General features: G+C 51.0%; 3 protein-coding genes across 3 annotated transcripts; 1 reads left to right on the plus strand and 2 right to left on the minus strand.

The window, feature by feature from the left end:
- The first annotated feature begins 2,919 nt into the window (after positions 1-2,919).
- Positions 2,920-3,876, plus strand: LOC139674668 (olfactory receptor 14C36-like). The gene has a single exon (XM_071561275.1). It carries the CDS (start codon positions 2,920-2,922, stop codon positions 3,874-3,876), a length of 957 nt encoding a protein of 318 aa, XP_071417376.1.
- Positions 3,877-11,534: 7,658 nt separating this feature from the next.
- On the minus strand, positions 11,535-13,007 carry LOC139674669 (zinc finger protein ZFP2-like). Its single transcript, XM_071561276.1, has 2 exons — positions 12,956-13,007; positions 11,535-12,608 (listed from the first exon to the last, which is right to left on the minus strand). Exons 1-2 carry the CDS (start codon positions 13,005-13,007, stop codon positions 12,016-12,018), a joined length of 645 nt encoding a protein of 214 aa, XP_071417377.1. The 3' UTR covers positions 11,535-12,015.
- A 7,934-nt stretch (positions 13,008-20,941) lies between these two features.
- On the minus strand, positions 20,942-21,910 carry LOC139674670 (olfactory receptor 14J1-like). Its single transcript, XM_071561277.1, has one exon. It carries the CDS (start codon positions 21,908-21,910, stop codon positions 20,942-20,944), a length of 969 nt encoding a protein of 322 aa, XP_071417378.1.
- Positions 21,911-25,635: the final 3,725 nt, after the last annotated feature.

A 25,635-nucleotide genomic window follows, 5' to 3' on the forward strand; every position in this document is an offset into this window, starting at 1 on the left:
TGGCCAGCAGGACCACGGCAGGACTGTCCCCGTGCACTGGGCACTGATGAAGCCCCACCTTCAGTGCTATGTCCAGTTCTGGGCCCCTCACTTAAAAAAAGGACATTGAGGGCCCGGAGCATGTCCAGAGAACGGATTCGAGCTGGGAAGGGTCTGGAAAACATGTTGGATGAGGAACTGGCGTTTTTCAGTCTGGAGAAGAGGAGACTCAGGGAGGACCTTGTTGCTCCTCTACAAACACCCAAAAGGAGGTCTTAGTGAGGGGATTCTCCCTCGCTTCTGCAAAACCTATATGGACAGAAAGTGAGGAAACAGACTAGAATTGCATAGGTCAAGGTTCAGATTAAATGTTAAATAAAACTTTTATTCACTGAAAGGGTGCTTAGGCAATGAAATAAGTAGCCCAGGGTGGTGGTGGTATCTCCAAGTGCTCAGGTGGTGTTTGGATGTGGCACCTTGGAATACAATTTAGGGGTGATTGTGGGGGTGCTGGTTGACAGTTGGACTAGAAGATCTTGAAGGTGTCTTCCAACCTTGATGATCCTGTGGTTCTCTGACCTGTAACCACTGCCTCCATGTTTCTGCTCCAAAAATATCCTGGGGATGTTTTCTCAGTTGTGTCGCTCAGTGGGACCCATTTGCACTGCAAGAAACTTTTTACAGTTTGAATCTCACTTTAACTTTCCTCAGTATCTCATGTTCAGGGATTCAGCACCAAACCCCCCAGAGGGCCATTAAATGCCCTGGGCTGTTGCTGTGCTGCTGAGCTGGGCCGGGCTCCTGGCACACAGGGAGCTCCTGGCAAGCGGGCAGCGCTGCAGAGAGACAGCTCTGCCCAGGAGCAGCTCCTGTGCACAGCCCAGCAGGGCTCAGGGCACTGCCAGGGCAGCTCAGGGACACCAGCAGGGCACAGACAGAGCTTAAAGGGGCTCAGCATTGGGAGGATGACTCAGAGCTCATGGAGGAGAAATCTTTTCAGTGCTGGACACGGTGAGTCTGTGGGTGCAGGGCAATGTAGGGGCAGCACCTGGAGGCATCTCCTCAAGCTGGCACATCCCCAGCTGATGTGATGTGTGAGGAGGGGGCTGTTGGGGGGCACTTTGGAATAGCTGTGGAGCCAGGGGGTGCAGCCAGGTGTGCCCAGGGCTGTGGTGCACAGCAGGGTCCTGCAGCCCAGGGTGCTGTGCTGGGACAGGGACTCTGTTGCCTGCCAGGGTCAGCTCTCAGCCAGCCTGGGGAGCTGCTCACAGGGCTGGGGAAGAAGGGCTGTGGGGAAGGAGCGATGGCTGAGAGCTGGGTCCTTATGTGAATAAGGTTCTCTGTGGTTTGAAGGTGCTCAGAGCTGGACAGCAGTGCAGGAGATTTCACAGGATATTTTTCAAGAAGCACAGAAAGGCAGGGGCTGCTTCAAAGGGAATTATCCTGTTCTTACTTTTTTTTGTGGGCTATCTGGCCCATAAAAAGTAGAAATTAATTTCTTATTTCAGGAGGAGGCACTTCCATTTCAAATCGTTTACACCTACTGATGAATAAACCTGGGAGGATCAGAAATCTGCCAGGTACACACATCAACAGTGTTGCTTTTCCATTCTCCTCAGGGTTGCTTTGACATTGCCAGCAGAGCCTGCTCAGGCAGAGCTGTCCCTGGGCAGTGCCCTGTGCTGGGAGGGCTCTGCAGGGCAGAGCTGAGCACCCAGGGCTGGGATGGGCTCTGGGAGCACTGCCAGGGAAGCAGCTGCTGGCAGGGACAGCTCCAGGCAGCAGAGCCCTGGACAGGGAGTGAGAGGGAGCTGCTGCTGAGATGCTGTGGCAGAGGGGCTAGAGCAGCTCTGGGCCATCCCTGCTCTGCAGATTTCTGCCCAGAACAAGCCCCTGATCTCATCCACCACCCAGCAGAGTCCTTCCCTTTGGCCATCTGTAGGGTCTCCATAGGAGTGTGGAGGAATTTCTCTATTTTCCCTTCCTCTTCATGCTGCCTTTGCTCCCAGCTCAGGTGGGAGTTCTGGGCAATGGGTCTCCTGGACTCTCCAGTCAGGATGTAACATCTTTAGGACATTCAGTTCTTTCCCTGGATGATCCTGCTGTCCTGCAGGATACCTTCCTGAGGGGCAGAGCTGTGCTATTGCAGCTCTGTGTTCCCCACAGCCCCTCAGCACTGAGGCCATGGCAGTGGGGCTGCAAGGTGTGTGCAGGCAGCTGCAATGAGCCCTCTGTGCCCCTGGTGGGAGGGGAGAGCTGAGATATCTCTCTTCTGTAGGATGAGACAGGATGAGGAGTTTGAAGATGTGCCCTTGGAAACTGGAGTCACCAGCTCTCAGCAGTGTCCAGGTTCTCCTCAGGGGAACCCCTGGGTGCCTTTGACCTGCAGAACAGAGAGGTGACAGCCTTGGGCAGATGAGAGCAGGGCTGATGGAAACGCTGTCTGACCCACAGTGCAGGAATGGATGATCTCTTTGCCTTACAGGACACACAGGTTGTCTCTTAGATAGAAGTATAAATACCAAGGATTCCTGCCCCAAAAATTTCACTACTTGTGTTGGAGCAAATAGAAGCAAAAAAACAAAACTTTGCCCCCACAGCTCTGCTCTGCATTGGGGTGAAATGGGAGTGACAATGTTGAGAAGCTTTTTAGTACCATGGATGGCTTAAAACTAACATCAGTCTCAGTTCCTATTTGTCTTTTATTGTAGGACAGAACTGAGTATACCAGAACATAATCAGAGCTCCTTTTTCCCTGGAGCTTTCTGAGCCAGGCCTCAACAGAAGTCGTCAAATGGACCAGCTAAAGGGTTTTTGTGAAAAAGAAGAGGTGATCTGAGGGTGTTACATAAGGACTGGAAGAGTTTTTTTCTGAAACATGTACTGTCACTTGTTACTATATTTTTCTCCTTGGACAGGTGCTATACCCAGGAGAAGCTCATGTTCAACAGCAGCTCCGTCAGCCAGTTCCTCCTCCTGCCATTGGCAGACACGTGGCAGCTGCAGCTCCTGCACTTCTATCTCTTCCTGGGCATCTCCCTGGCTGCCCTCCTGGGCAACGGCCTCATCATCAGCGCCGTAGCCTGCGACCACCACCTGCACACCCCCATGCACTTCTTCCTGCTCAACCTGTCCCTCACAGACCTGGGCTGCATCTGCACCACTGTCCCCAAAGCCATGCACAACTCCCTCTGGGACACCGCAACCATCTCCTACATGGGATGTGCTGCACAGCTCTTTTTCTTTTTGTTCTTCATTGTCACAGAGATTTCCCTCCTCACCATCATGTGCTACGACCGCTACGTTGCCATCTGCAAACCCCTGCACTACGGGACCCTTCTGGGCAGCAGAGCTTGTGCCCACATGGCAGCAGCTGCCTGGGCCACTGCGTTTCTCAATGCTCTGCTGCACACAGCCAATACATTTTCCCTGCCCCTGTGCCAGGGTAATGCCGTGGGCCAGTTCTTCTGTGATCTGCCTCAGATCCTCAAGCTCTCCTGCTCACACTACTACCTCAGAGAACTTGGACTCATTGTGGTTACTGTCTGTTTAGTGTTTGGTTATTTTGTTTTCATAATTTTCTCCTATGTGCATATCTTCAGGGCTGTGCTGAGGATCCCCTCTGAGCAGGGACGGCACAAAGCCTTTTCCACGTGCCTCCCTCACCTGGCCGTGGTCTCCCTGTTTATCAGCACTTCCATGTTTTCCTACTTGAAGCCTCCCTCCATCTCCTCCCCATCCCTGGATCTGACATTGTCAGTTCTGTACTCGGTGGTGCCTCCAGCACTGAACCCCCTCATCTACAGCCTGAGGAACCAGGAGCTCAAGGATGCTGTGAGGAAAATGATGACTGGATGCTTTTCAGCAACAATAACCTGTCTGTTTTCTGCCCTATAGAGTTTGTAGTGTAACGCATTAGAAGCCCAGCACGCCTTCCCAGGGTTTTGGTGATGGTCAATTGGCTCTTCTTGTCAGGATGTTGTGCTCAATAAATTTTTTTATTAAATTCTTTTGTCATTCTTTGTTTTTCTGTGTGACTCAAAATCTCTGAGGAATTGTGTTCTCTTTATAGTCAAAGAAAATAAATTATCCTGAACTGTTCTTGTTCATCTGTGATCCTAACTGTGGGACCTTCATAAAGCTGCAGGGCAATTTCATATGTGCAGAGGAGAAGGGGAAAGAGTCCAGCACAGCAGCACTGCTGGGGACCAGCAGGACTATTTAGAGTTGCTTCCTTTCCACTTCCACACTCTCCTTCTAAGACCCCATGTTGGTGTAAGATCTGAGTGCTCTGCCAGTTTGGTCGGGCTGTTTCTGTGTGGTGATGCCCAAAGGGGCACAAAGAAACTGCTTAGAGACAGATTTTAATCTTTAAGCAGCAAGGTATTTATTGAAGCAACGTTGGGGAACCGTCCGATTCTCGTCGGACAATAGAGTTCCGAAGTCAGCAGTGTGAAGCCAGAGTATTTATACAGTTTCTGTGAGAGATTACATCATTTTTACATGCATATTCATGTTATTGCAACACTTGGTTATAATATATAGAGCAGGCGGAGTCCAGGCGGAGTCAGGGGTGGAGTCGTCATTTTGAGGAATATTATGGTGGGAGTTCCTGTTACCTCATCTGGTAGGGGTCTCATTTCACCTCCTCATCCTCGGTGAACTTTTCAACTTCTACTGAATTTTGCTGATTTTAATATAGATCGTGGCAAAATGCTGTGTTTGAAATTTCTTGTCTCTTCCTGCAGGTCACCGTGCCCTGTGCTCGGGCTGTGCTTCTCCCTTATATGTTATTGCCTGCATATTTCGTATTGGTTTGGACGGACCTCATGACCACCTTTGGAAGGCTCCCAAACCTGGTTTCTATCCAGCTATATTTCCTGTGGCTGGCTTGAGAGACTGTTTTGTGTTAATTCTTTGGGTCCTGTGCTTGCTCTGCTTCAGTGGGAGTGCTGTGACTGCCAGCAGACAATGGGCATTTTTGTGGCAGAGTTGGCCTCAAAACAGCAGTTCCATCATGAAAAGGGATCTCCTCAGCACAGTGTCTGCAGGCTTAGGTCTTCTTCTAAAGTCACTCTGAAGAACATGCACAGATAATGGACACTAAAGAGGCTCCTTTTTTGGCTTGTTTTCCAGGGGCTCAGTGTGATGAGATCAGGGGCTCAGGGTGGCCTTCGAGAAAATTAGATCTGCTTTTGCTTGTTGATGGCCAGAGCCCAAGCAGATGGAGAATGATCTGGGATTAACATTCCTGGGTCTCTGTAGCTTGTGACAGGAATGATGGCAGGAGAATGTTTTATTGAAGAGACCTGGGAACAGCCAGAAGAACTCAAAGGACCTGCAGGGACAGTTTGTGCCAAGGAGTCAGCAGGAAATTCAGCCCAGTGAGCATAGGCCTGTCAAGTGTGGGGTCACTCCATGATTATATTCTATATCTGGGTGTAAACTGAAAAACAAGAGCTCTGCAGATCCAGGGGACACATCAGGTACAGGGAAAGGAGTCTAAGTGACCTGTCTTACCCTCAGTGAAATTCCACCATTGGATCCAGTGTAGTACCCAGACCCATCTCCCAGCACTGGAACAAGGCAGGGCCCCTCTGAGCACCCTCCATGGCCACACAAGAGCTTGTGTGGCAGGGGGTCAGTGGCAGGGACCACCATCAGCTGGCTCTGCCTCCCAGCCTGACCAGCACAGCCCAGCAGAGCCCCCCATGGCCCAAGGCACCACAGCCCCTGTGCCCTGCAGAGCAGCACCCCCAGCTCGGGGGCTGTGGGGAGAACAGGGAGGGGCTGCAGGAATGGCTGGTCAGGCCAGCACAGACGTGTTCCCCTGGGGAAAGGCTCTGTGGGGAGATGGGATGTGCCAGGAGAAGAGCAGGACAGGTTGTGGGTGCCCATGAGGGTGGAAAGAGAAACACTTTGCTGAGGGTCCCAGCTTTGGGAAGGCTGCCCTGTCCCTTGAGCTGCCTGAGGAGCTGCTGGGTCAATTATCTCACTCCCCTGGGGAGCAAGTTTGGCTCTGGGGGCTGTGAAAGGCCTGGGGTGGGGAATTAAAGTAAACAATAAATAAACCACAGAGGAACTGGATCATTGTGATCAAGTGAATGCCCATTTGTTACACACTACACACTGTTTATATGGACCTAAGCCTCGTACTATTGGCTACATTGAACCTCACACCATATAACTGCAAATCCCAATTGGTTATAACCCATATCTCACAAGTCCAATGTTTACATTATCTCATCCTCCATGTTTTCAGGTGCACCTCTAGAATCCTGTGTGAAAGTCGAGGCAGTCCCATGAGAAACCTCTAGGGAGTTGCCAACTCCTCCAAGCAGCTGTGACTGTTTATTCTTAGCTGCCTTCAGTCTCACAGGGTTGATGCAGGCTGGATCGTTCATGAGCCCATTTTCTGAAAGAAACCCCTCAACATATCCCCTCTCTTTATTTTGAGTGATCCAGGCCTGCTCCACAGACTTGTGAACTGTATTAACAACACATTGCAATATACAAGGCAAGAAAACCAAAGCAGCTACAAAAAATACAAAAATTGTTTGGCCCTCTTTCAAAAAATCAAATGACCAACCATTAAATCCCAACTTTTTCAACCAATCACCAAAAGCAGATGTTGTTACACTCAGCTTTTTCATTTTGTCCTTCAACTGTCTCAAATGTGCATAAATGGACACAGAATGGTCTGATAAATTCATGCAGTACATCTATGAAATTCCTCAAAACTAAGGCCTTGAGGTAAAAGCTGTGCTGAAAGCAAAGACAAGCAAAAGCAACTCTATTTTGCAGTAATGCACGACTAATACTGTCTGCATCAGTGGCAAGACAAGGCATCTGCATTCTACAGGTAGTTCTTTGGTCCTTAAGGATGCATTGATCAGTCATTGCAGACGTCAGAGGAGACACAGAAACACACACACAGACACACAGACACACAGACACACAGACACACACACAGACACACACACAGACACACAGACACACACACACACACAGACACAGACACACACACAGACACACACACAGACACACAGACACACACACACACACACACACACAGACACACACAGACACACACACAGACACACACACACACACACAGACACACACACACACACACACACACACAGACACACACACACACAGACACAGACACACACAGACACACACAGACACACAGACACACACACAGACACACACACAGACACACAGACACAGGCACACACAGACACACACACAGACACACACACAAACAGACACACAAACAGACACACACACAGACACACAGACACAGACACACAGACACAGACACACAGACACAGACACACACACAGACACACACACAGACACACACACAGACACACACACAGACACACAGACACAGACACACAGACACAGGCACACACAGACACACACACAGACACACACAGACACACACACACACACACACACACACACACAGACACACACACAGACACACACACAGACACACACACAGACACACACACAGACACAGACACACACACACACAGACACAGACACACACAGACACACACAGACACACACACAGACACAGACACACACACAGACACACACACAGACACACACAGAGACACACACACAGACACACACACACAGAGACACACACACAGACACACAGGCACACACACACACACACAGACACACAGACACACACACACACACACAGACACACAGACACACACAGACACACAGACACACAGACACACACAGACACACACACAGACACACACACACACACAGACACACACACAGACACACACAGAGACACACACACAGACACACACACACACACAGACACACACACACACAGACACACACACACACACACAGGCACACACACACACAGGCACACACAGGCACACACACACACAGGCACACACACACACACACACACAGGCACACACACACACAGGCACACACAGGCACACACACACACAGACACACACACAGGCACACACACACACAGACACACACACACACAGACACACACACAGACACACACACAGACACACACACAGACACACACACAGACACACACACACACACACACAGACACACACACACACAGACACACACACACACAGACACACACACAGACACACACACACACACACACAGACACACACACACACAGACACACACACACACAGACACACACAGACACACACACACAGACACACACACAGACACACACACACAGAGACACACACACAGAGACACACACACACACACACACAGACACACAGACACACACACACACACACAGACACACACACACAGACACAGACACACACAGACACACACACACAGACACACACACACAGACACACACACACAGACACACACACAGAGAGACACACACACACAGAGACACACACACACAGAGACACACACACACAGAGACACACACACACAGAGACACACACACACACACACACACACACACACACACACTGTCAGCCTGACAATTCTCTCTAATTGTGCCACAAGATTGGCAGCAGCACTTCAGCATGGGCCCTTAGCAGAAGGCTACTACATCTGATGTTAACTGCAGCACAATTGTCACAATCACAGAAGGCACAAAAAAATCTATCTATTGTTCATCCTTAAAGCAATTTGTTTATCTAACTTCATCTATCATTCATTCATCACTTACTTTTTCACTTCTATTTTCTTTTTCTCTTTTTAATTTCATTATTGTTGTCCCTCGGAGTTTTTTTGTGAACCCTTTTTCATTTTTTCTTTTTCTCTTTTTTCTTATTCTTTTTTTTTCCACTGTTCATGCCCCCTTTTTATTTTTTGAACCAGGAACAGACACTTAATTGCTGCTCTGTTCTGTAATGTAGCAAGCTTAACCCTATTTACTATCAGTACCAGTTAACAGTACACTCAAAGCTACAAATGTAGCCTTACTCTAATGATTTAAACCTTTACCAAATTAACATTACTCTGCCGACTCAATTAACACTTTAAGTCTTAACATTAGTCTCCTTAACTTCTTAACCTCTTAACAAATTAAAAACACTATTGCAATAACTGAACATCCTCATTTGCTTAAGAAATGACAAACATTATTCTATTAGCTTAACAACTTAATTTTCTTAACCAAAGAAAAAACATTATTCTATCTGCTTAACGTCATTATTTCCTGAACAAATGAAAAAACATTCCTGCAGGCACTGTCATTGGTGCACCAAAGAGCTTAAAAACCTTATCAGAAATAAACCAACACCAAACAACATTATTTCTATAAACTGGTTATGTTGCATTAAGTCCTACATTCATAAGAACAGATCTTAACACGTCTAATTCTCATAATTCTAGTGTTACTTGTGGTAAATATGCATTTCTGCATCTAAAAGAACAAATCTTAACCAATCCAATGCTATATAACTAAAACCATTTTCTGCGTCAATTCACTTTGGTACTCCTACAAAGAGCTGTTTGAAAATGCTTAATACCATCAAATGGAAATACATCAATTACTATTTGGTGTTATGAATATGAATCTGAGGGATCAAATTAAAAACTTAGTCAGTCACTCAAAAGTTCTGCGGAAACAGCTGTTTACATCCATCTCTGATTTCAACCTGTGGAGAAAAAAATAGAACTTTTCTCCAAATTATTAAAAGCTTACAACACTCTATAACTTTTAAACAAGAGCCAAGTTAACAAAGGAATAAGTTCAAAAGGAGATTCCATCTAGGCTTCTTTGTTGCTCTCGGAATCTCTTGAGGAAGATGCTGCATTCTGACCTTGCATGATTCATTGTAGGTCTGTGACCGAAGGGTACAGGTGTCTGTGTTTCACTTGTGACAAAGACAGACTTTGGCTGGTATTTGTTAAAGTGAGTCCATTCAAGCCGCCTGCTTTTGCTAAACTGACAGGCTTTGAGACCCTTAGGTGTATGCTGGAACTACAACACCCAGAATCCTTTACAAATGGACTACATTACCCAGGAGTCTTTGCAAAAACTTGATGACGTGCAAAGCTCCACCTGACCAAACTACAATAACCATCAGTCGTTGTGAGACTCACGCACATGGCAAGAAGCTCGGTGACGTCATGCGAGGGAGCCCACCCTCTGCCTCGGGGGAGGCTGACCCCTCCCTACTCAAAGCAGGAAATCGCCATTTTTAAACTGCTCAGCAATAATTCTCTCCCATTGGCAGGGTAGAAAATGGCTGGAAACAAACTTTTGCAGCCTCCAAAGATGGGAAAAAAAGCAAAACAGTTGAGAGCAATTTTCGGCAACTTACGGCTTTTTAGCAGGCTGAGGAGAAAATGTGGAGCTTGAAGACAGAACAGGACAAAGCCCACGTGCTGTGAGATGGCCAACAGCTGCATTCAGGGTTATATTGTCCCTTGCAAGTACAGATTTGTGTCCCATTTCCCATTTTATGATGTCTGTCTTTCTATTGCCAACTCTGGAAGCCCCTGCACAGCTGTAGGGGGCTTGGGGGGCAAAAATCGGTGTTCCCAAGGCTACGAGAAACAGCAATGGCAAGCGGGAGGTGGGGAGGAAGCAACATTCCCAAGGCAGCAGGAGCTGAAGCCATGGCATGGCCGGAGCAGGCGGCGAGCTGGTGGAGAGCGGGAGTGGGGAAGCGGCGGCGGTGGCCAGGGCTGGGGGGAGGAGGTGGTGGCTCTGACAGCGAATGGAGCCGGACCCACGGCGTGCCCGGGGCGAGCAGAGAACGGTGCTTGGGGAGACGAGACCGGTGCTGTATGGCGGCGGCAGCCGACGGGAGGTGGGGCGGGACGGCAGCCCACAGAGAGACCAGGGCTGGAGCCGCAGCAATGGTGACCACAGGGTGGCAACCAGCAGGGAGGGTGGCGGTGGGAGCGGGAGCCGTTTGCAGCCAGCACAGAAAACACGTCAGTCCCTTCGGTTTTATTTCCCGCAACAAATCCCTTGTACCAGAGGCTTCTCCTCATGGCCTCCCACGTAAACAACTTAAACACTGTATTAACATTGGGGAAAAAGTCTCTATTTTGTGCCCACTTTAAAAAATATTTCAAAGCCCAAAAATTATGGCAAATCCCTTTCTCAGAACAGATGCATTGGAAGAGCTCACCCCCATCACCTCCCCAACTGCTCGCTCACCTGAATTTTTGAGCGAGATTTCCAGATGACTTGTCGTCACTCCGAGGTGCACCCCTTAACTCCAGACTCAATGGGGCACTGCAGGCCTGCTGACTGCCAGGGCAGCAGTCTCTTTGGTTGGAAAACTTCTCCGCTTTTTTCCTCTCATTCTACTGCTTCTTTTTCAGGATGCAGGGGTCGGGGATGCAGCAATCCAAGGGAAAATATTCATCTGTTATGAGAATCCACTGCCATTCGGGCACCAGTTAAAGTAAACAAAAAATAAACAGCAGAGGATATGGACACCACACACAGATCATTATGATCAAGTGAATGCAGATTTATTACACACCACACACAGTTTATATGGAACTAAAGCTACATACCATTGGCTAAATTGAACCTCACACCATGTGCCTGCAAATACCAGTTGGTTATAACCCATAACTCACAAGCCCAATGTTTATATTATCTCATCCTCGATCTTTTCAAGCACCTGCAGAGTCCTGTGAGAAACTACTGTGTGAATCCCTGGGGAGTAACCTCCTCCCTATCACCTACCAGCAGCTGTGCTCCTTGCTGCTTCTCAGCTGATAGCTACCCCAGTCTCACAGGGTCTGTATAGGTCTGAATTGCTCACCCCTGAATTTTCTGTACCTACAGGTCACCAGGGCTGTGCCCAGCATGGATCACCTGGAACGTGGGTCACCACGTCTGTCCTAAACAAGACTCATCAAGAATGTTGGTCATCAAATCTTTACCCAACATGGGTCACAAGGTCTGTGCCCAAAATGAGACACTGTGGATCATCCAACATGGGTCCTCCAATGGATGATGGAGATGGAGCAGCAGATAAAGCTTGTCCTGCAGTCGGGGCACTTGTAGGGCTTCACTTACTGGTGGGTCCGTTGGTGTAAAGTCAAGTGAGTGCTCCGGATGAAGCTCTTCCCACACTCCAAGCACTTGTCAGGCCTCTCCCCTGTGTGGATAAGCCAGTGGGAGATGAGGTGGGAGTTGCGTTTGAAGCTCTTCCCACACTCCCCATACTCATATGGCCTCTCCCCAGTGTGGATGCCCTGGTGGGTGATGAGGTGGGCCTTCTGGTTGAAGCTCTTCCCGCAGTGGGTGCAGCGGAAGGGCCTCTCCTCCGTGTGTGTGCGCTGATGCAGGAGGAGAGCTGAGCTGGTCTGAAACCTCTTCCCACACTGGGAACACTCGTAGGGACGTTCCCCAGTGTGGACCATCTTGTGCTGTATCAGGTTGGAGCTGGATCTGAAGCTCTTCCCACATTCCCCACAGGTGTAGGGCCGTTCCCCACTGTGGATGTGCTGGTGGCGAAACAGGTCGGAGCTGCTGCTGAAGCTCTTCCCACATTCCAAGCACTTGTAGCACTTTTCCTTTGTGTGAAGATTCTGCTGCACCACCAGGTTGGAGCTCTGGCTGAAAGTCTGGCTGCCTTCCTGCCTCTGGCTGCTTCTTTCCTCCTCTGAGCACAGTGGGCTGGGTTTGGAGCCCCTCCTGGCAGATCTCCGTGGATTTTCCTCCCCAGTGACTTCCTGTTCCCTGGAGCTGTTCAAAACAGCCTCTGCCAGCAGGTTCTGCCGGGGGGATTTGTCCTCCGTGCTCTCCGTGCTCAGCTCGGAGCCTGGGGCAGGAAGGAACAAGGACAGGCAGGGCATTTGCCTCCGGCCCACAGGGAAGGCCAAGGACATCCCCCCAAACCCAGCCCCGGCAGGACGGCGTCGGCAGCGGGGTTGTCCTGCAGCCGGGGCCATGCTGGGCTGGAAGATGCAGCACAAGGGAGGGGCAAAGGGGCACTGACTTCCTCCTCACCTGCCTGGGGGTCCTGCGGCATCTTCCTCTTCCTCGCAGCCTCTTCCTCCATCCTGACAAGCTTTGGGAAGGAGAAATCCTGGTCTGGGGCGAAAAATAAGGTTGGGGGATCCTCCTGCCCAAGTTCATATCTGGAATTCACCAGGCATCTTGTGCCCTTAAAACCCTCCAAAACAGTAAGATTAAGTAAAAAAAATCCCCTCTCAGGAGTTTCCTCTCTCTGGTCTCTTTACTTTGGGGTTCTGGGGGTCTCCCCTGTCTTGGCCGCTGGGGGTCCCACGTCAATTGAGGGTTCCCCCTCTCTGGGGTCCCTGCCCTCTCCAGGCTGCCGGGGGTCCTGGGAATCAAAAGGGGTCCCTCCTCTCTGCTCTCCCCACTTTGGGTTTCTTGGGGTCCCTCCTCTCTGGGGTCCCCCAGTTTGGGGATAGGGCCCCCCCTCCCCAGGATGCCAGGGGTCCTGAGGGTGCCCCATTTCCAGGGTCTCCTTTTTGGGATCCCAGGGGATCCCCGAGCACCCCGAGCAGAGAGTCAGGGCATAGGGGACCTCTGGCACCCTTGGCATCCCTAATTGGGACCCTCGAGAGGAGGAATCCCAGAACCCCAAAGGGGTCAGATCACAGAGTGGGGGACCTCTGGCATTCCCAGGATCTCCAGCAGCCTGGAAAAGGCAGAACCCCAGAGAGGGGCACCCAAAACACACGGCACCCCCAACAGCCTGGACAGGAGGGACCCCCAGAACCCCAAAGTGGAGAAACCAGAGAGAGTAAATTTGGAGGTGAATTTTGGTGCTTTGAATTTCTTTGGCCTTAATCTGCATATTTTGGAGGGGGTTTTGGCCAAATCTTGATGGTTTGGGGTTTTAGGGGTTCTGTGCCAGGCACCTCCATTTGAGGGCATGGGAGGATCCCAGGATTTTCCAGCATCCAGGGATGCTCCCCAAGCAAAGTCCCTTTGGGGGTGACTCCCTTTGTTCCCCACACTGAGGTCACTCCTCACTCGCTCACACCGATCCCTTTTCCAAGAGCATCATCCCCAATTTCCCCCTTTCAACTTCTAGAAATAAACAATAAATCAATCCCATTTTCCAGTTTTTTTGGACTGCCCACGTGTCTCACTCAGCTTCAGTTCTCTCTGTTCCAGCTGTCACTTCCAGATCCCAGTTTGGGGCTCCTGAGGTGTTTTAGGGGCCTCTTGGGGCAGTTTGGGGGTCCTGGGACAGTTTAGGGGGGTCCTAGGGTTGTTTTGGAGGGTCTGGCAGCAGTTTAGAGGTCCAGAAGTACTTTGGAGGGCCAGGGAAGGGTTTGGGGGGTCCTGGGGTGGTACGGGGGGGATCTGAGGGCATTGTGGGGGTCCTGGGAAAGGTTTGGGGGACCCAGGGATGCTTTGGGGGGATCTGAGAGCAGTATGGGGGTTCTGGGAGGGGGTTTAGGGGGATCCTGGCCTAGTTTGGGGAGTTCTGGAAGTAGTTTGAGGGCCTTGGGGCAGTTTGGAGAGACTGGGAGAGAATTTAGGAGGGGTTTGAGGTAGTTTGGGAGTCTTGGGGCAGTTTGGAGAGGTCTGGGTGGGGGTCTGGGGGGAGGTTGAGGGAATTTGGCAGGTCTGGTTGCTTCAGAAAGGGATTTTGGCGGGTCCTGCGGTGGTTTGGGGGGTCTGGGAGGAAATACAGGATAGCCTGAGGGTAGTTCGGTGGGTTCTGGGCAGTTTAGACGCTCTGAAAGAGGTTGGGGGGGTCTAGGAGGGGGTTTAGGGGGTCTCTGAGGCGTTTAGGTGGGGGCGAAGTGTTTCAAATGCTCCAGAGAGTTCAGAATGCGATTTGAGGCATCCTGGGGGGCCGAGACAGTTTGGGAGGTCCCAGGTGGGCGGTTTGGGGTCTCAGGGATTTTTTTGGGTGATTTTGGGGGGTCCCGAGGCGGATCCCGGGGTGGGGGGAGGGGCTTACCCGGCTCCTTCACCGTCACGGCCAACACGGCCCCGGGGGGGTCCCGCGGGTCTGTTGGGGGTGGGTGGGTCGTGAGGGATCCCCAAAGCCCGCCCCGAGTCCCCGAATATTTCCTAAATGTTCTCAATTATCTTCCAAACCTCCCTATGGCGCCGCCAGTGCTCATCTCTCCCGGCAGCGCCGTTGAGTCCCGCCCTCCGTCTGCGCTCCCTCTGATTGGGCGATGCGCCTGCCCGTCACCGCCTGCAGCCAATCAGCGTTCAGGAATGCAGCGGGCGGTGACGGGACATGGAGTCCGCGCCATTTTGAGCCTGTCCCGTACTACATCTCCCGTCATGCACCGCGGCCCGTTCTGGCCAATCACAGAGAGGACTACAACTCCCGCCCCCCCCCGCGCCCAATCGGGTCGGTCCCACCCCCATTGCAGCCCCCCAAGTGTCCCCCGGACCCCAAACTGCCCCAGAAGGGCCCCAGGAACCCCAAGTGCTCCCCCAATACCCACTCAGACTCCCAAATCACCTCCCTGGACCCCCACCTGACCCCCAAGTTCCTTCAGGACTTACAAGTGACCCCTAAAATCCTCGTTGGACCCCCAGATTCCGTGCCTGGACCCTCGAGTGACCCCCCAAGGGTCCCCTCGGACACCCAAGTTCTTTCCCAGTGCCCCATAAATGCCCCTCACACCCCAATGGGACCCCCAAGTGCCCCCCAAGTGCCTTCCAGGCCCCCAAATCCACCCCAACCTCCCCAAAGACCCGCAATCCCCCCTTCCCATGGGCCCTTTCCCGGGATTTGGGGCTCCAAAGGGACACTTGGGGGTCGGGGGGATTTGGGGGCACTTGGGGGGCTGTTGAGATGGGGAAGGGATTTTGTGTGGAATTGAGGGAATTCAGAGTGGAATTCAGTGGATTTGGGGTGAAATTAGGAGAGGTTGGGTGGAATTAAAGGAATTTGGGATGTAATTAAATAATCCTTATGTGAAATTAAGGGGATTTCTGTGGAACCTTCAGGATTTGGGATGAATTACTTCGGATTGTAAGAGGGATTAAGGTATTTTTGAGTGGAGGTCAGAGATTTGGGATGGGATTAGGGATATGTTGGGTAGAAATAAGGAAATTTTGCACGTAGTTAAGAAGATTTGAGGTGGAAATAAAGAGAATTGAGAAATTTTAGGTGAAATTAAAGTAATTTTTGGTGAAATATATGGGATTGGGGAGGTTATAGATGGAATTAAGGGAACTCTGGGCAAAAATAATGGAGATCTTCAGGAAAATTAAGTGGATTTGGGGGTAAATGAGAGGAGTTTTATGTGGAATTAATAGAATTTTGGGTGGAAGACACGGGAGATTTGGGGCAAAATCAGCAGGACTTTGATGGGTTTATAGAGATATGAGTTGGAATTAAAGCAACTTGGAGTAGAACCATTGTGGTATGAGGGGAAAATCAGGGTATCTTTCGGTGGAATTAAAGGAATTTTGAGGGTAATTATGGGATTTTGAGTGGAATCCTGGGGATTTGGGGTAAAATTGGGGGGATTTGAGGTGAAAGTCCGAGGAGTGTGTTTGTTTTCAATGGTGAAACTTATGAGTTTCAGATTGCAGGAAAAATAGAGGAAAAATCCCTCTTGCCTGTGTTCAGCCAGTTCTCAGAGCAAAGCAGGTCCCAGTTGACTGATGAGAGACATGATGGGGCTGGGGAGGTGTGGAGCAAGGTTGTCCACACTGTCAGACCTCAAGGGATCGCTCTCCAATTAGTCCAAACCTTTTCAGGAGGGAACCTTGGTCAACATCAATCAGAGAATGCTGCAATCACCTCTTCTCTAAAAAGAAAAGTAATTATCCATATAATTTAAAATAGAAATGCACATTTATTAGAAGCTCTTTGAAATCTTCCTTTAAAATTGTATTAGGGAAATTACTTAATTAACTCTCCTTGATTAGAGGGCAAACTCAGAAAGAGCCATGATCTGTTAGGTCTTGCTTTATCTTAACAAGCCCCCTGGTGCATTTGGTGCTGAGCCCCTGAACCTCAGGTCCTGAGAGGAGATTGCACAAACCTTTCCACCAGTCAAAGTCAGAAGAAAATCACAAAGTATCTCAAAGCACTAATGGGTCCCACTGAGGGCCATTCCCAATACAGGCTCTTCACTGACTGGTAGGAGGAGATAATTGGAAGCCTTGATTGAACAAACCTGTCATAGACTCAGTTTCAAAAGGAAAGGAAAAGTACCTTAATAAATATTGAGTCCTTTGAAGCCCTAACAAGCCTCACTGTGGGCTATTACTGTCAAAGCCTCTCAGGGGTCTAAATAAAGCAGATCATTGCAGGCCATGATTTCACAAACCTCTCACAGACTGGGTGTCAAAAAGAAGCACCTCAATAAGCTTTGAGTACCTTGAAGCATTAATGAGCCCCACTGAGTGTTGATACTGACTAAGACTCTCAAGGGACTCGTTACAGCTGATAATTGGAGGCCTTAATTGAACAAACCTCTCACAGACTCCAAACCAAAAGGAAAACTCAAAGTACTTTGAAAAACCTGCAGTCTCGTGGAGCTTTAAGGAGCCCCCAAGGGCCACTCCTGAAGAATCCTCCCCAGGGACTCGTTCCAGCAGACCCTTGGAGGCCACGACTGCAGGGAGGCAAAGGCTCTGGGCAGCAGCTCAGGTGCTGAGCAAAGCCTGGCTTGGCTGGAGGCAGCAGAAAGGCCCAGCCCTGGCCCCCAGCCTGGGGAAGGCACATCCTGTCCCTCACACCTTGCTCAGGGCTCTGCTGGGGGCACTGACATGGGGGGTGATGCTGAAGGCAGGACAAGGGGTGACAGTGCCCAGCCTTCCTGGGGCTGTGCCAGGAGGCCACGAGGCCCCAGAGCCTCAGCACAGCAGGTCTGCTCACAACCCTTGGTGGCACAGACGATGCTGTACCTGAGGGGACAAAGACTTGGGATCTCTTACACTTCTGACCCAGTCACTTGATGTCCCTCTGGGAAGGAACAAACCACCTCTCAGAGGTGGGTGACAAACCAGTGCTGGGAATGGTCATTGGGAGGGGCTGGTCTGTGATGAGTGTCCTGGAGCACCTTCAGCAGAGTGTCCAGAAAACAATGCCAGTCTGGGCCAGACACAATGTGGGGCTTTTCCCACTTGCCCCCTCCTAAACTCACCTCAGTCTCTAACACAGACAACTCCTGCCATCCCCCTGCCACGCCAGAGATCCAGAGGGTTGTGCACTCCTGTGCCCTGATGCCATCAGTGTGCACTGGGCACCAGTGTCTACTAAAGCTTTACACCTCTGTGGATCTGCTGTGCCAGGCCATCGAATCCACACAGTGCAGTGTGCCTGGTCATCCCTTTCCTCCTCCTGGCCAAAGGCAGGGACCCTCTATTCCTGTTCCTGGCCAGAGTATTCACTGTCTGACCTCTGTGATACCAGACCAGAAGTCCCATCACCAGGATCAAAAGAGTTGATTTTAGTCCTTTTATGCCTGGGAGATCCCTGATTGCCTTCTTGTGTCCCTGCAGCAACTCCATGGACATCCTTCTTGGCTGACCCCTTCTCCACAGCTCTCTTCCCTCTCAGTTCACCTCCATGGGCTCCCAGCTCAAAGGTGGGTTCACCATCCCATTTCCTCATGTCTCCCTCTGGCCGTGGACAAAGAACCAGAGATCACCACGTGGCCTGTGCTTGGGACTCCCTTTCCCTCTGGCTGGGGCAGGAGAGGACTGATCTCCTGGGCTGCCCCTGAGAGCTGAGCTGCTGGGCCATGGGGATGAGGAAGTGCCCTGAGTTTCTACTACATTTCAGAGCCAGGAGGATGCCATCTCCTGGTGTATCCCTTTTGGGGGGAATACAATGCCATCAGGCTGTTGGAACGTGATTCAGGAGTGCTTTGAACCTCCTCATGTCCATTGTGCAAGGAACATCCTCTGAGTCTTTAGGGGTGTTTTCCCTTTTTAGGTCACTATAGATGATTTCCAGCGCAGGTAATTCCCTCAAGTACTGGATACCTTTGTTTCCAGAGCTTCACTTTCCTTGGGAGTTCACAACATCTTCCTGAAATGGAACTCTTGCCCTCATGCTTGAGAAGAGTCATCTTCAGAGATTGTAAATTTCTCCTTCTTTTCCAATTCCTCTTTCAATTTCCTAATCTCTAGCAAAGGAATCTCAGCTTTTGGGCTTCATGACCTTGCATGACTATCAGCCCCACTATTCCTGCATGGAAGCAGCCAGGTGGAAATCCACTCACCTGGATGGCAGCTGAACTCTTTTCACAAGTGTGAAAGTTTTTATGAGTTCAGGGACCAGGTAACTTTGGTTTCCTGTTTTCATTTGTGTCACTCCTTTCAATTTCTTTGTTGAAAGATTGTCTTCTTGATCTGCCCCCTCCCCTCCTGATTCTCTTTCTCTTGTCCTGCCTTCAGCATCACCCCCCATGCCAATGCCCCCAGCAGAGCCCTGAGCAAGGTGTGAGGGACAGGATGTGCCTTCCCCGGGCTGGGAGTCAGAGCTGGGCCTTTCTGCTGCCTCCAGCCAAGCCAGGCTTTGCTCAGCACCTGAGCTGCTGCCCAGAGCCTTTGCCTCCCTGCAGTCGTGGCCTCCAAGGGTCTGCTGGGATGAGTCCCTGGGGAGGCTTTGTCAGGAATGGCCCTTTGGTGGGGCTTGTTAATCCTCCAAGGGACTGCAGGTTTTTCAGGTGCTTTGGGTTTTCCTTCCCACACTGAATGTCTGAGAGGTTTGTTCAATCATGGCCTCCAATGATCTCCTGAGGGTCACAGGACTGGGAGGGAGCAGGGCCAGGACAGCTGAGCCCAACTGGCCCGAGGGATGTTCCCTTTTATTCAGGGCTGTGCTCAGGGTGTTAATGGGCAGTTGGTCAGGAAGGGCTGATCTGTGGCTGGGCTGGGCTGGGCATTGGGCACTGAGTGGTGAGCAGTGGAGCAATGGTGTTGTGCACCTCATGTGCTTCTTGTGGGGTTTATTGTTATAGTTCCAGCTTTTATTACTGCTATTGTTGTCATGGGTAGCAGTAGTGTGTTCACTGAGGGTAACACAGAACACTCACCAGATCATTTTCCCTGTTTCCTGCTGTAGCCCCTGCAGTTACAGGGCTCTGTTTGCTGGTTCACACCCAGATTTAGAGTTTTATCTGTGTCAAGACCCTGGACAGGTCTGTGCTCACTGGCCTCCATTTATTGCTGATCCCTGGCACACACTGTCCCTGCAGGTCCCCTATGTTCTCCTGGCAGCTCCCACCTTGGTTCACTTAAACATTCACCTCCCACCACCACTGTCACCTTCTCTAAAGCCACTGAGAGAATGAAAATGATGATTTGCCGTCTCCATGCTCACTGGCCACCAACAAGCAAAACCTGAAGCAGACTTGAGTCCCTTGAAGGCCACACTAGGACCCCTATCTCAGCACAATGAGGCCGTGGAGAACAAGCCAAACAAGGAGCCTCTATAGAGTCTATCCCTTGGCATGTTCTTGAGAGTGACTTTGCAAAAAGCCCTAAGACTGCATGTCCTGAGCTAAGGAGAAGCCCTTTCCTGATGGAGCTGCTGTTGTGGAGCCCAGCTGTGTCCCAGCAGTGCCCATGGCCTGTCCCTGCCTGTGAGCCCAGGATGGACATGCAGCAGGTCTGTGTCCCAGCTGGCAGAGGACCAAGGCCTTAGTCCAGCCCAGGGGCTCTGCAGGAGAGTGTACAAGTGGAAAGAGAGCAGGTCAGCAAAGGCCCAGTGCTGGTGCTCCCTGGCAGTGCTGCTGTGCTGGGACTCTTTGCCCTTCTCTGCACACATGGAACTGCCCAGTAGGTGCCTGAAAGTCTCAAAGGAAAAAGATCAGATAATCAAGGCTACTGCAAAAGAATTAATTTTGTTTAAATATAAAGATAGCACAATTACTAAAAGATTTAAATATTCAAATTAATGAACTAGAATTAAGATGAGAGGATGAATAAAATAATTTCATTGACCACAACATTATGACAAAAAGAACCCTCTGACCATGAAGAAAAACCTGGGAAGGCAAACTGAGCTTGTCATGAGATTTATTGTGAACACTGTACAGAAGAAAACTGGCAGGTTCTTGCTGCTGAAAAACATCCAGTCATCATTTTCCTCAGGGCATCCTTGAGCTCCTGGTTTCTCAGGCTGTAGATGAGGGGGTTCAGTGCGGGAGGCACCACCGAGTACAGAACTGACAGTGCCAGATCCAGAGACTGGGATGAGATGGAGGGAGGTTTCAGGTAGGAAAATGTGCCAGTGCCGATAAACAGGGAGACCACGGCCAGGTGAGGGAGGCACGTGGAAAAGGCTTTGTGCCGTCCCTGCTCAGAGGGGATCCTCAGCACAGCCCTGAAGATCTGCACATAGGAGAAAACTATGAAAATGAAACAACCAAAAACTAAACAGATACTAACCAAAAGAAGCCCAGCTTCCCTGAGGTAGGAGTGTGAGCAGGAGAGCTTGAGAATCTGTGGGATTTCACAGAAGAACTGGCCTAGGGCATTACCCTGGCACAGGGGCAGGGAAAATGTATTGGTTGTGTGCAGCAGAGAGTAGAGAAAGCCACTGGCCCAGGCAGCTGCTGCCATGTGGGCACAAGCTCTGCTGCCCAGGAGGGTCCCATAGTGCAGGGGTTTGCAGATGGCAACGTAGTGGTCGTAGCACATGATGGTGAGGACACAATACTCTGTTGTTATGAACAACATAAAGAAAAGGAGCTGTGCAGCACATCCTATGAAGGAGATGGTTGTGGTGTCCCAGAGGGAGTTGTGAATGGCTTTGGGGACAGTGGTGCAGATGGAGCCCAGGTCTGTGAGGGACAGGTTGAGCAGGAAGAAGTGCATGGGGGTGTGCAGGTGGTGGTCGCAGGCTACGGCGCTGATGATGAGGCCGTTGCCCAGGAGGGCAGCCAGGGAGATGCCCAGGAAGAGCCACAAGTGCAGGAGCTGCAGCTGCCGCGTGTCTGCCAATGGCAGGAGGAGGAACTGGCTGATGAAGCTGCTGTTGGACATCTGTTTCCTCAGGGTATGGTTATCTGTTGAGAATGAAAAAGCAGAACTGAGTTAGGCCAGACGTCCTCAGCAAAACATATTGCATGTGTCATGGCAACTCTACATTCAGGGTCTTTTTTTCTTAAGAAGCCCTCTCTGCATCCCCCTCTCCTGAGCTCTGGTCCTTTCTGGCTGAGGGGGGCATTGGGAGCAGGGACCCTGTAATTGGCTCCTGAGAAGTCTTTGCTCTGCAGAGAGGGGGAACTTGAAATGCAGAGTGATCTCAAATTTAATGGACTTGGGATTCATCAAAGAGCTGTTCAAATTTTGTCCAAATTTAGAATTGATTTTAAGGAATTCTTTGTATTTGTTGATCTAGTTGCACCCACTACATTTAGCAGCTGTTGTGGATGTTTGAAATCCCTGAAATTTCTACTGCACTGCAGGTCAAGTCATGTGGGTCCTGAGGGTCAAAGGAAGGCTCCCTTAGGGCAGAGAGAAGAGCTGCTCTGCCTATCAGAGCTGTTCTCAGTTGCCCTGGGCTGACAGCTTGGAGCTGGATGAGCATCATGCTGGACTGTTCTCCTAAAACAAAACTGCACACTGCTGAGAGGAGAGGAATCCAGGAATCCAGGGTCAAAGAGCAGAGTGACAGACTCCTCACCTCTTTCATCCCACTGCTCCCAAATTGAGACTCAGAGCAATCCTTGCAGTTGCCAAGCAGTTCCATGGATTTAGCACAGAGGTGTTTTTCCGTGGGGATCAAAGGCAGCACTTTGTGAGACCTATGCCCCTCTAGAGTGCACCCTGCAGCCCTGCAGGACACCCAGGGAAGCAGCTGAATGTCCAAAAGTTGCCTGGAGGGCACTTGGGCACTTGGCTCCCACAGACATATTCCTCCCACAGGTCCAAAAGGGTTTGTGTCTGAACAGGAATCTGCCACCCCCAACCACCCTATATGGGCTCAGAAAAGCCAATGGTGAGAACAAGGACAGCACAGACAACAGGGGATGGCAGTGAAATGCCACAATGCCCCTGCCAAGGGAGGAGGGACACACAGAGACGGATGGAAATCAGAGGCTTATCCTTCCCTGGTCTCTGGCTGCTGCAGGGCAATGCCCACCTGAGCCCCCACGGGCCTGAGGGCAGAGGCTCTGCTTAGGCTGGGAAAGGAGCCCAGGGAGGAGTTGGTCAGGGGAAGGTGTCTGTGCCACAGGGCCAGCAGGGAGGTGCCCAGATGTCCCTTCCCAGCATTTGTGGCAGCAGGTCCCTCTCCCTCCCTGCCTGTCTGTGCTGTGAGGAGCTGTTCCTGCCAGCAGCCACCTCCCTGTGCCCAGCTCAGCTCCCTCCAGTGCTCACACAGCCCATGCCCATCCCACTGCCCAGGGGCAGCTCTGCATGTGCAGGGGCTGGAGAGCAGATCCCAGACAAGCTGAAGTGTCTGGGAAGGGGAAGGTGTTCTGAGTGGATGTGCTTCCTGAGAAGTGCCCTTGGACATGGCAGCAGGTAGAGCTGAAGGTGAGAGAAGCCCAGAGCCATTGCAGCTGAAGGACCCTGCCCTGCCCTGCTCAGCCCTGCCCTGCCAGGAGGGGGTCACCCCTTCCACCCACACCTTCGCCCTGCAGGGCCATGGGGAGCTCCTTGGCCAGGCTGAGCTGACCCTGGCAGGCAGCAGAGTCCCTGCCCCAGCAGACAAAGCCCTGGGCTGCAGGACCCTGCCCTGCAGGACAGCCCTGGGCACCCCTGGCTGCACCCCCACCCTCACACCCAACAGCCATCCCTGGAAGAAGGGAACCTTCTTGCCCTGTGCCTCTGATGCTCCACACCAGAAAATCCAGGAGAGCCATCCTGGCAGGTCTTCTCAGTGCTGGCATTTGGCAGGTGTAAGAGACACTTCAGGAACTCACCTGCACTGCTCTGCAGCCAGAGACTTACCCTGGCAAAGGGCTGTGAAGATTCCTCTCCTGACGAGCTCTGACCTGTCCTCCAACCCCAGGATACCTAAACCTCTTTCTCACTTCCCTTGTTTGCATTTAAAGCCTACAGGTCTTGCCCTGCTCTGCCATATGGCCACCTCCTCTCCACTAGAGGAACTGTGGGAGTCCTTCTGAAAGATCCTGGATGCTGTGGGATGTGCCAGCTTTAGGAGATCCTTGCAGGAAGAGAAGATTAACTTTCCTTAGTCAGAGAACTCTTCATTCAAATACTGTGGAGGTTTCTCCTGTAGTGAGAGCTCAGTCTCCTCCCAGCCCAGGCTGCCTCTCACCTCTGTCCCTTCTCTGCTATGCCCTCGGTGTGTGCAGGCAGTGCCCTGAGCCCTGCTGGGCTGTGCACAGGAGCTGCTCCTGGGCAGAGCTGTCTCTCTGCAGCGCTGCCCGCTTGCCAGGAGCTCCCTGTGTGCCAGGAGCCCGGCCCAGCTCAGCAGCACAGCAACAGCCCAGGGCATTTAATGGCCCTCTGGGGGGTTTGGTGCTGAGTCCCTGAACATCAGACCCTGAGGAAAGTTGCAGGAACCTCTTGAGAAACAAAAGTCAGATTCAAACTGTAAAGTTGCTTGCAGTGCTAATGGGTCCCACTGAGGAATCAAACTCAGAAAACTTTTCCAGTTTCTTGTAAAAGCACAAACCTGGAAACAGTGATGACAGGTCACAGAATCACAGAACCATCAGGGTTGGAATAGACCTTCAAGATCCTCTGGTCCAACTCTGAATGAAAAACCACCATAATCACCCCTAAACCACTTCCCAAGGTGCTAATCCAGATGCCACGTGAACACTTCCAGAGACACCACCACTTCACTGAGCTACTTATTCAAATGCCTATACACTCAGTGAAAAAACAATATAATATCTAATCTAAACCTCAACTGACGCAATTAAGAGCAGTTTTCTCTCATCTGGTCACTAACCCCTTGATAGCACAGAACAAATCCAACCCCACTAAAACCCCCTTTTGGGTCTTTGTAGAGAGGAATGACACCGTCTCTGGGCGTCTTCTTCTCCAGACTCCAGAACACCAGTTCCTTTAGCCATTCCTCATGACACATTATTTCCAGACTCTTCCCAAGCTCCACTCCCTTCACAGGACACACTCCAGGCCCTCAATGTCCTTTTTGCAGTGAGGGGCCCAGAATAGGACACATGACTTGAGGTGGGGCCTCACCAGTGTCCAGTGCAGATGGACAATCTCTGTCCTGGTCCTGCTGGCCCCACTATTTTCCATACAGGCCAGGACACCATGGGGCTTCTTGCCCACATGGGCACTCTCTGGCTCATATTCTGCTGCTCTCAAACAGACATCCCAAGGTCCGTCCGGCTGATCAGCTCTCAAGACACTCTGCCCACAGCCTGGAGCATTCCATGGGGTTGTTGGGACCCAAGGGCAGGACCTGACACTAGGCTTTATTGATCCAGCCTGTCCAAATCCCTCTGCAGAACCTTCCTGCCCTCCAGCAGATCCACAGTTAAATCGACCTTCGTCTTGGCCACAAATTTACTGAGGGTGCACTCCATCCCCTTGTCCAGATCATCAATAATGGTGTTAAAAAGGACCAGCCCCAACACTGAGCCCTGGGGAACCCCACTGGTGACCAGCCCCACCTCGATTTAGTTCCATTCCCCACCACTCTCTGGGCCATCAGACAGTTTTTCACCCAGCAAACAGTTCCCTCATCCCAGCCATGAGCAGCCAGTTTCTGCAGGAGATGCTGTGGCAGGTGGTGCCAAAGGCTTTACTGAATTCCAGAG

This window comes from Pithys albifrons, chromosome 7 (assembly GCF_047495875.1).
Source record: "Pithys albifrons albifrons isolate INPA30051 chromosome 7, PitAlb_v1, whole genome shotgun sequence".
In the NCBI taxonomy this organism is placed as follows: Eukaryota; Metazoa; Chordata; class Aves; order Passeriformes; family Thamnophilidae; genus Pithys; species Pithys albifrons.

Excerpts from the sequence above, each read along its gene's own strand:
- LOC139674668 (XM_071561275.1), top strand. The coding sequence starts at position 2,920 with ATGTTCAACAGCAGCTCCGTCAGCCAGTTCCTCCTCCTGCCATTGGCA.
- LOC139674669 (XM_071561276.1), bottom strand. The coding sequence starts at position 13,007 with ATGGAGGAAGAGGCTGCGAGGAAGAGGAAGATGCCGCAGGACCCCCAG. Across the intron at positions 12,609-12,955 it reads GCCGCAGGACCCCCAGGCAG|AGGAGGAAAGAAGCAGCCAG; the intron begins GTGAGGAGGAAG and ends CACTGTGCTCAG.
- LOC139674670 (XM_071561277.1), bottom strand. The coding sequence starts at position 21,910 with ATGTCCAACAGCAGCTTCATCAGCCAGTTCCTCCTCCTGCCATTGGCA.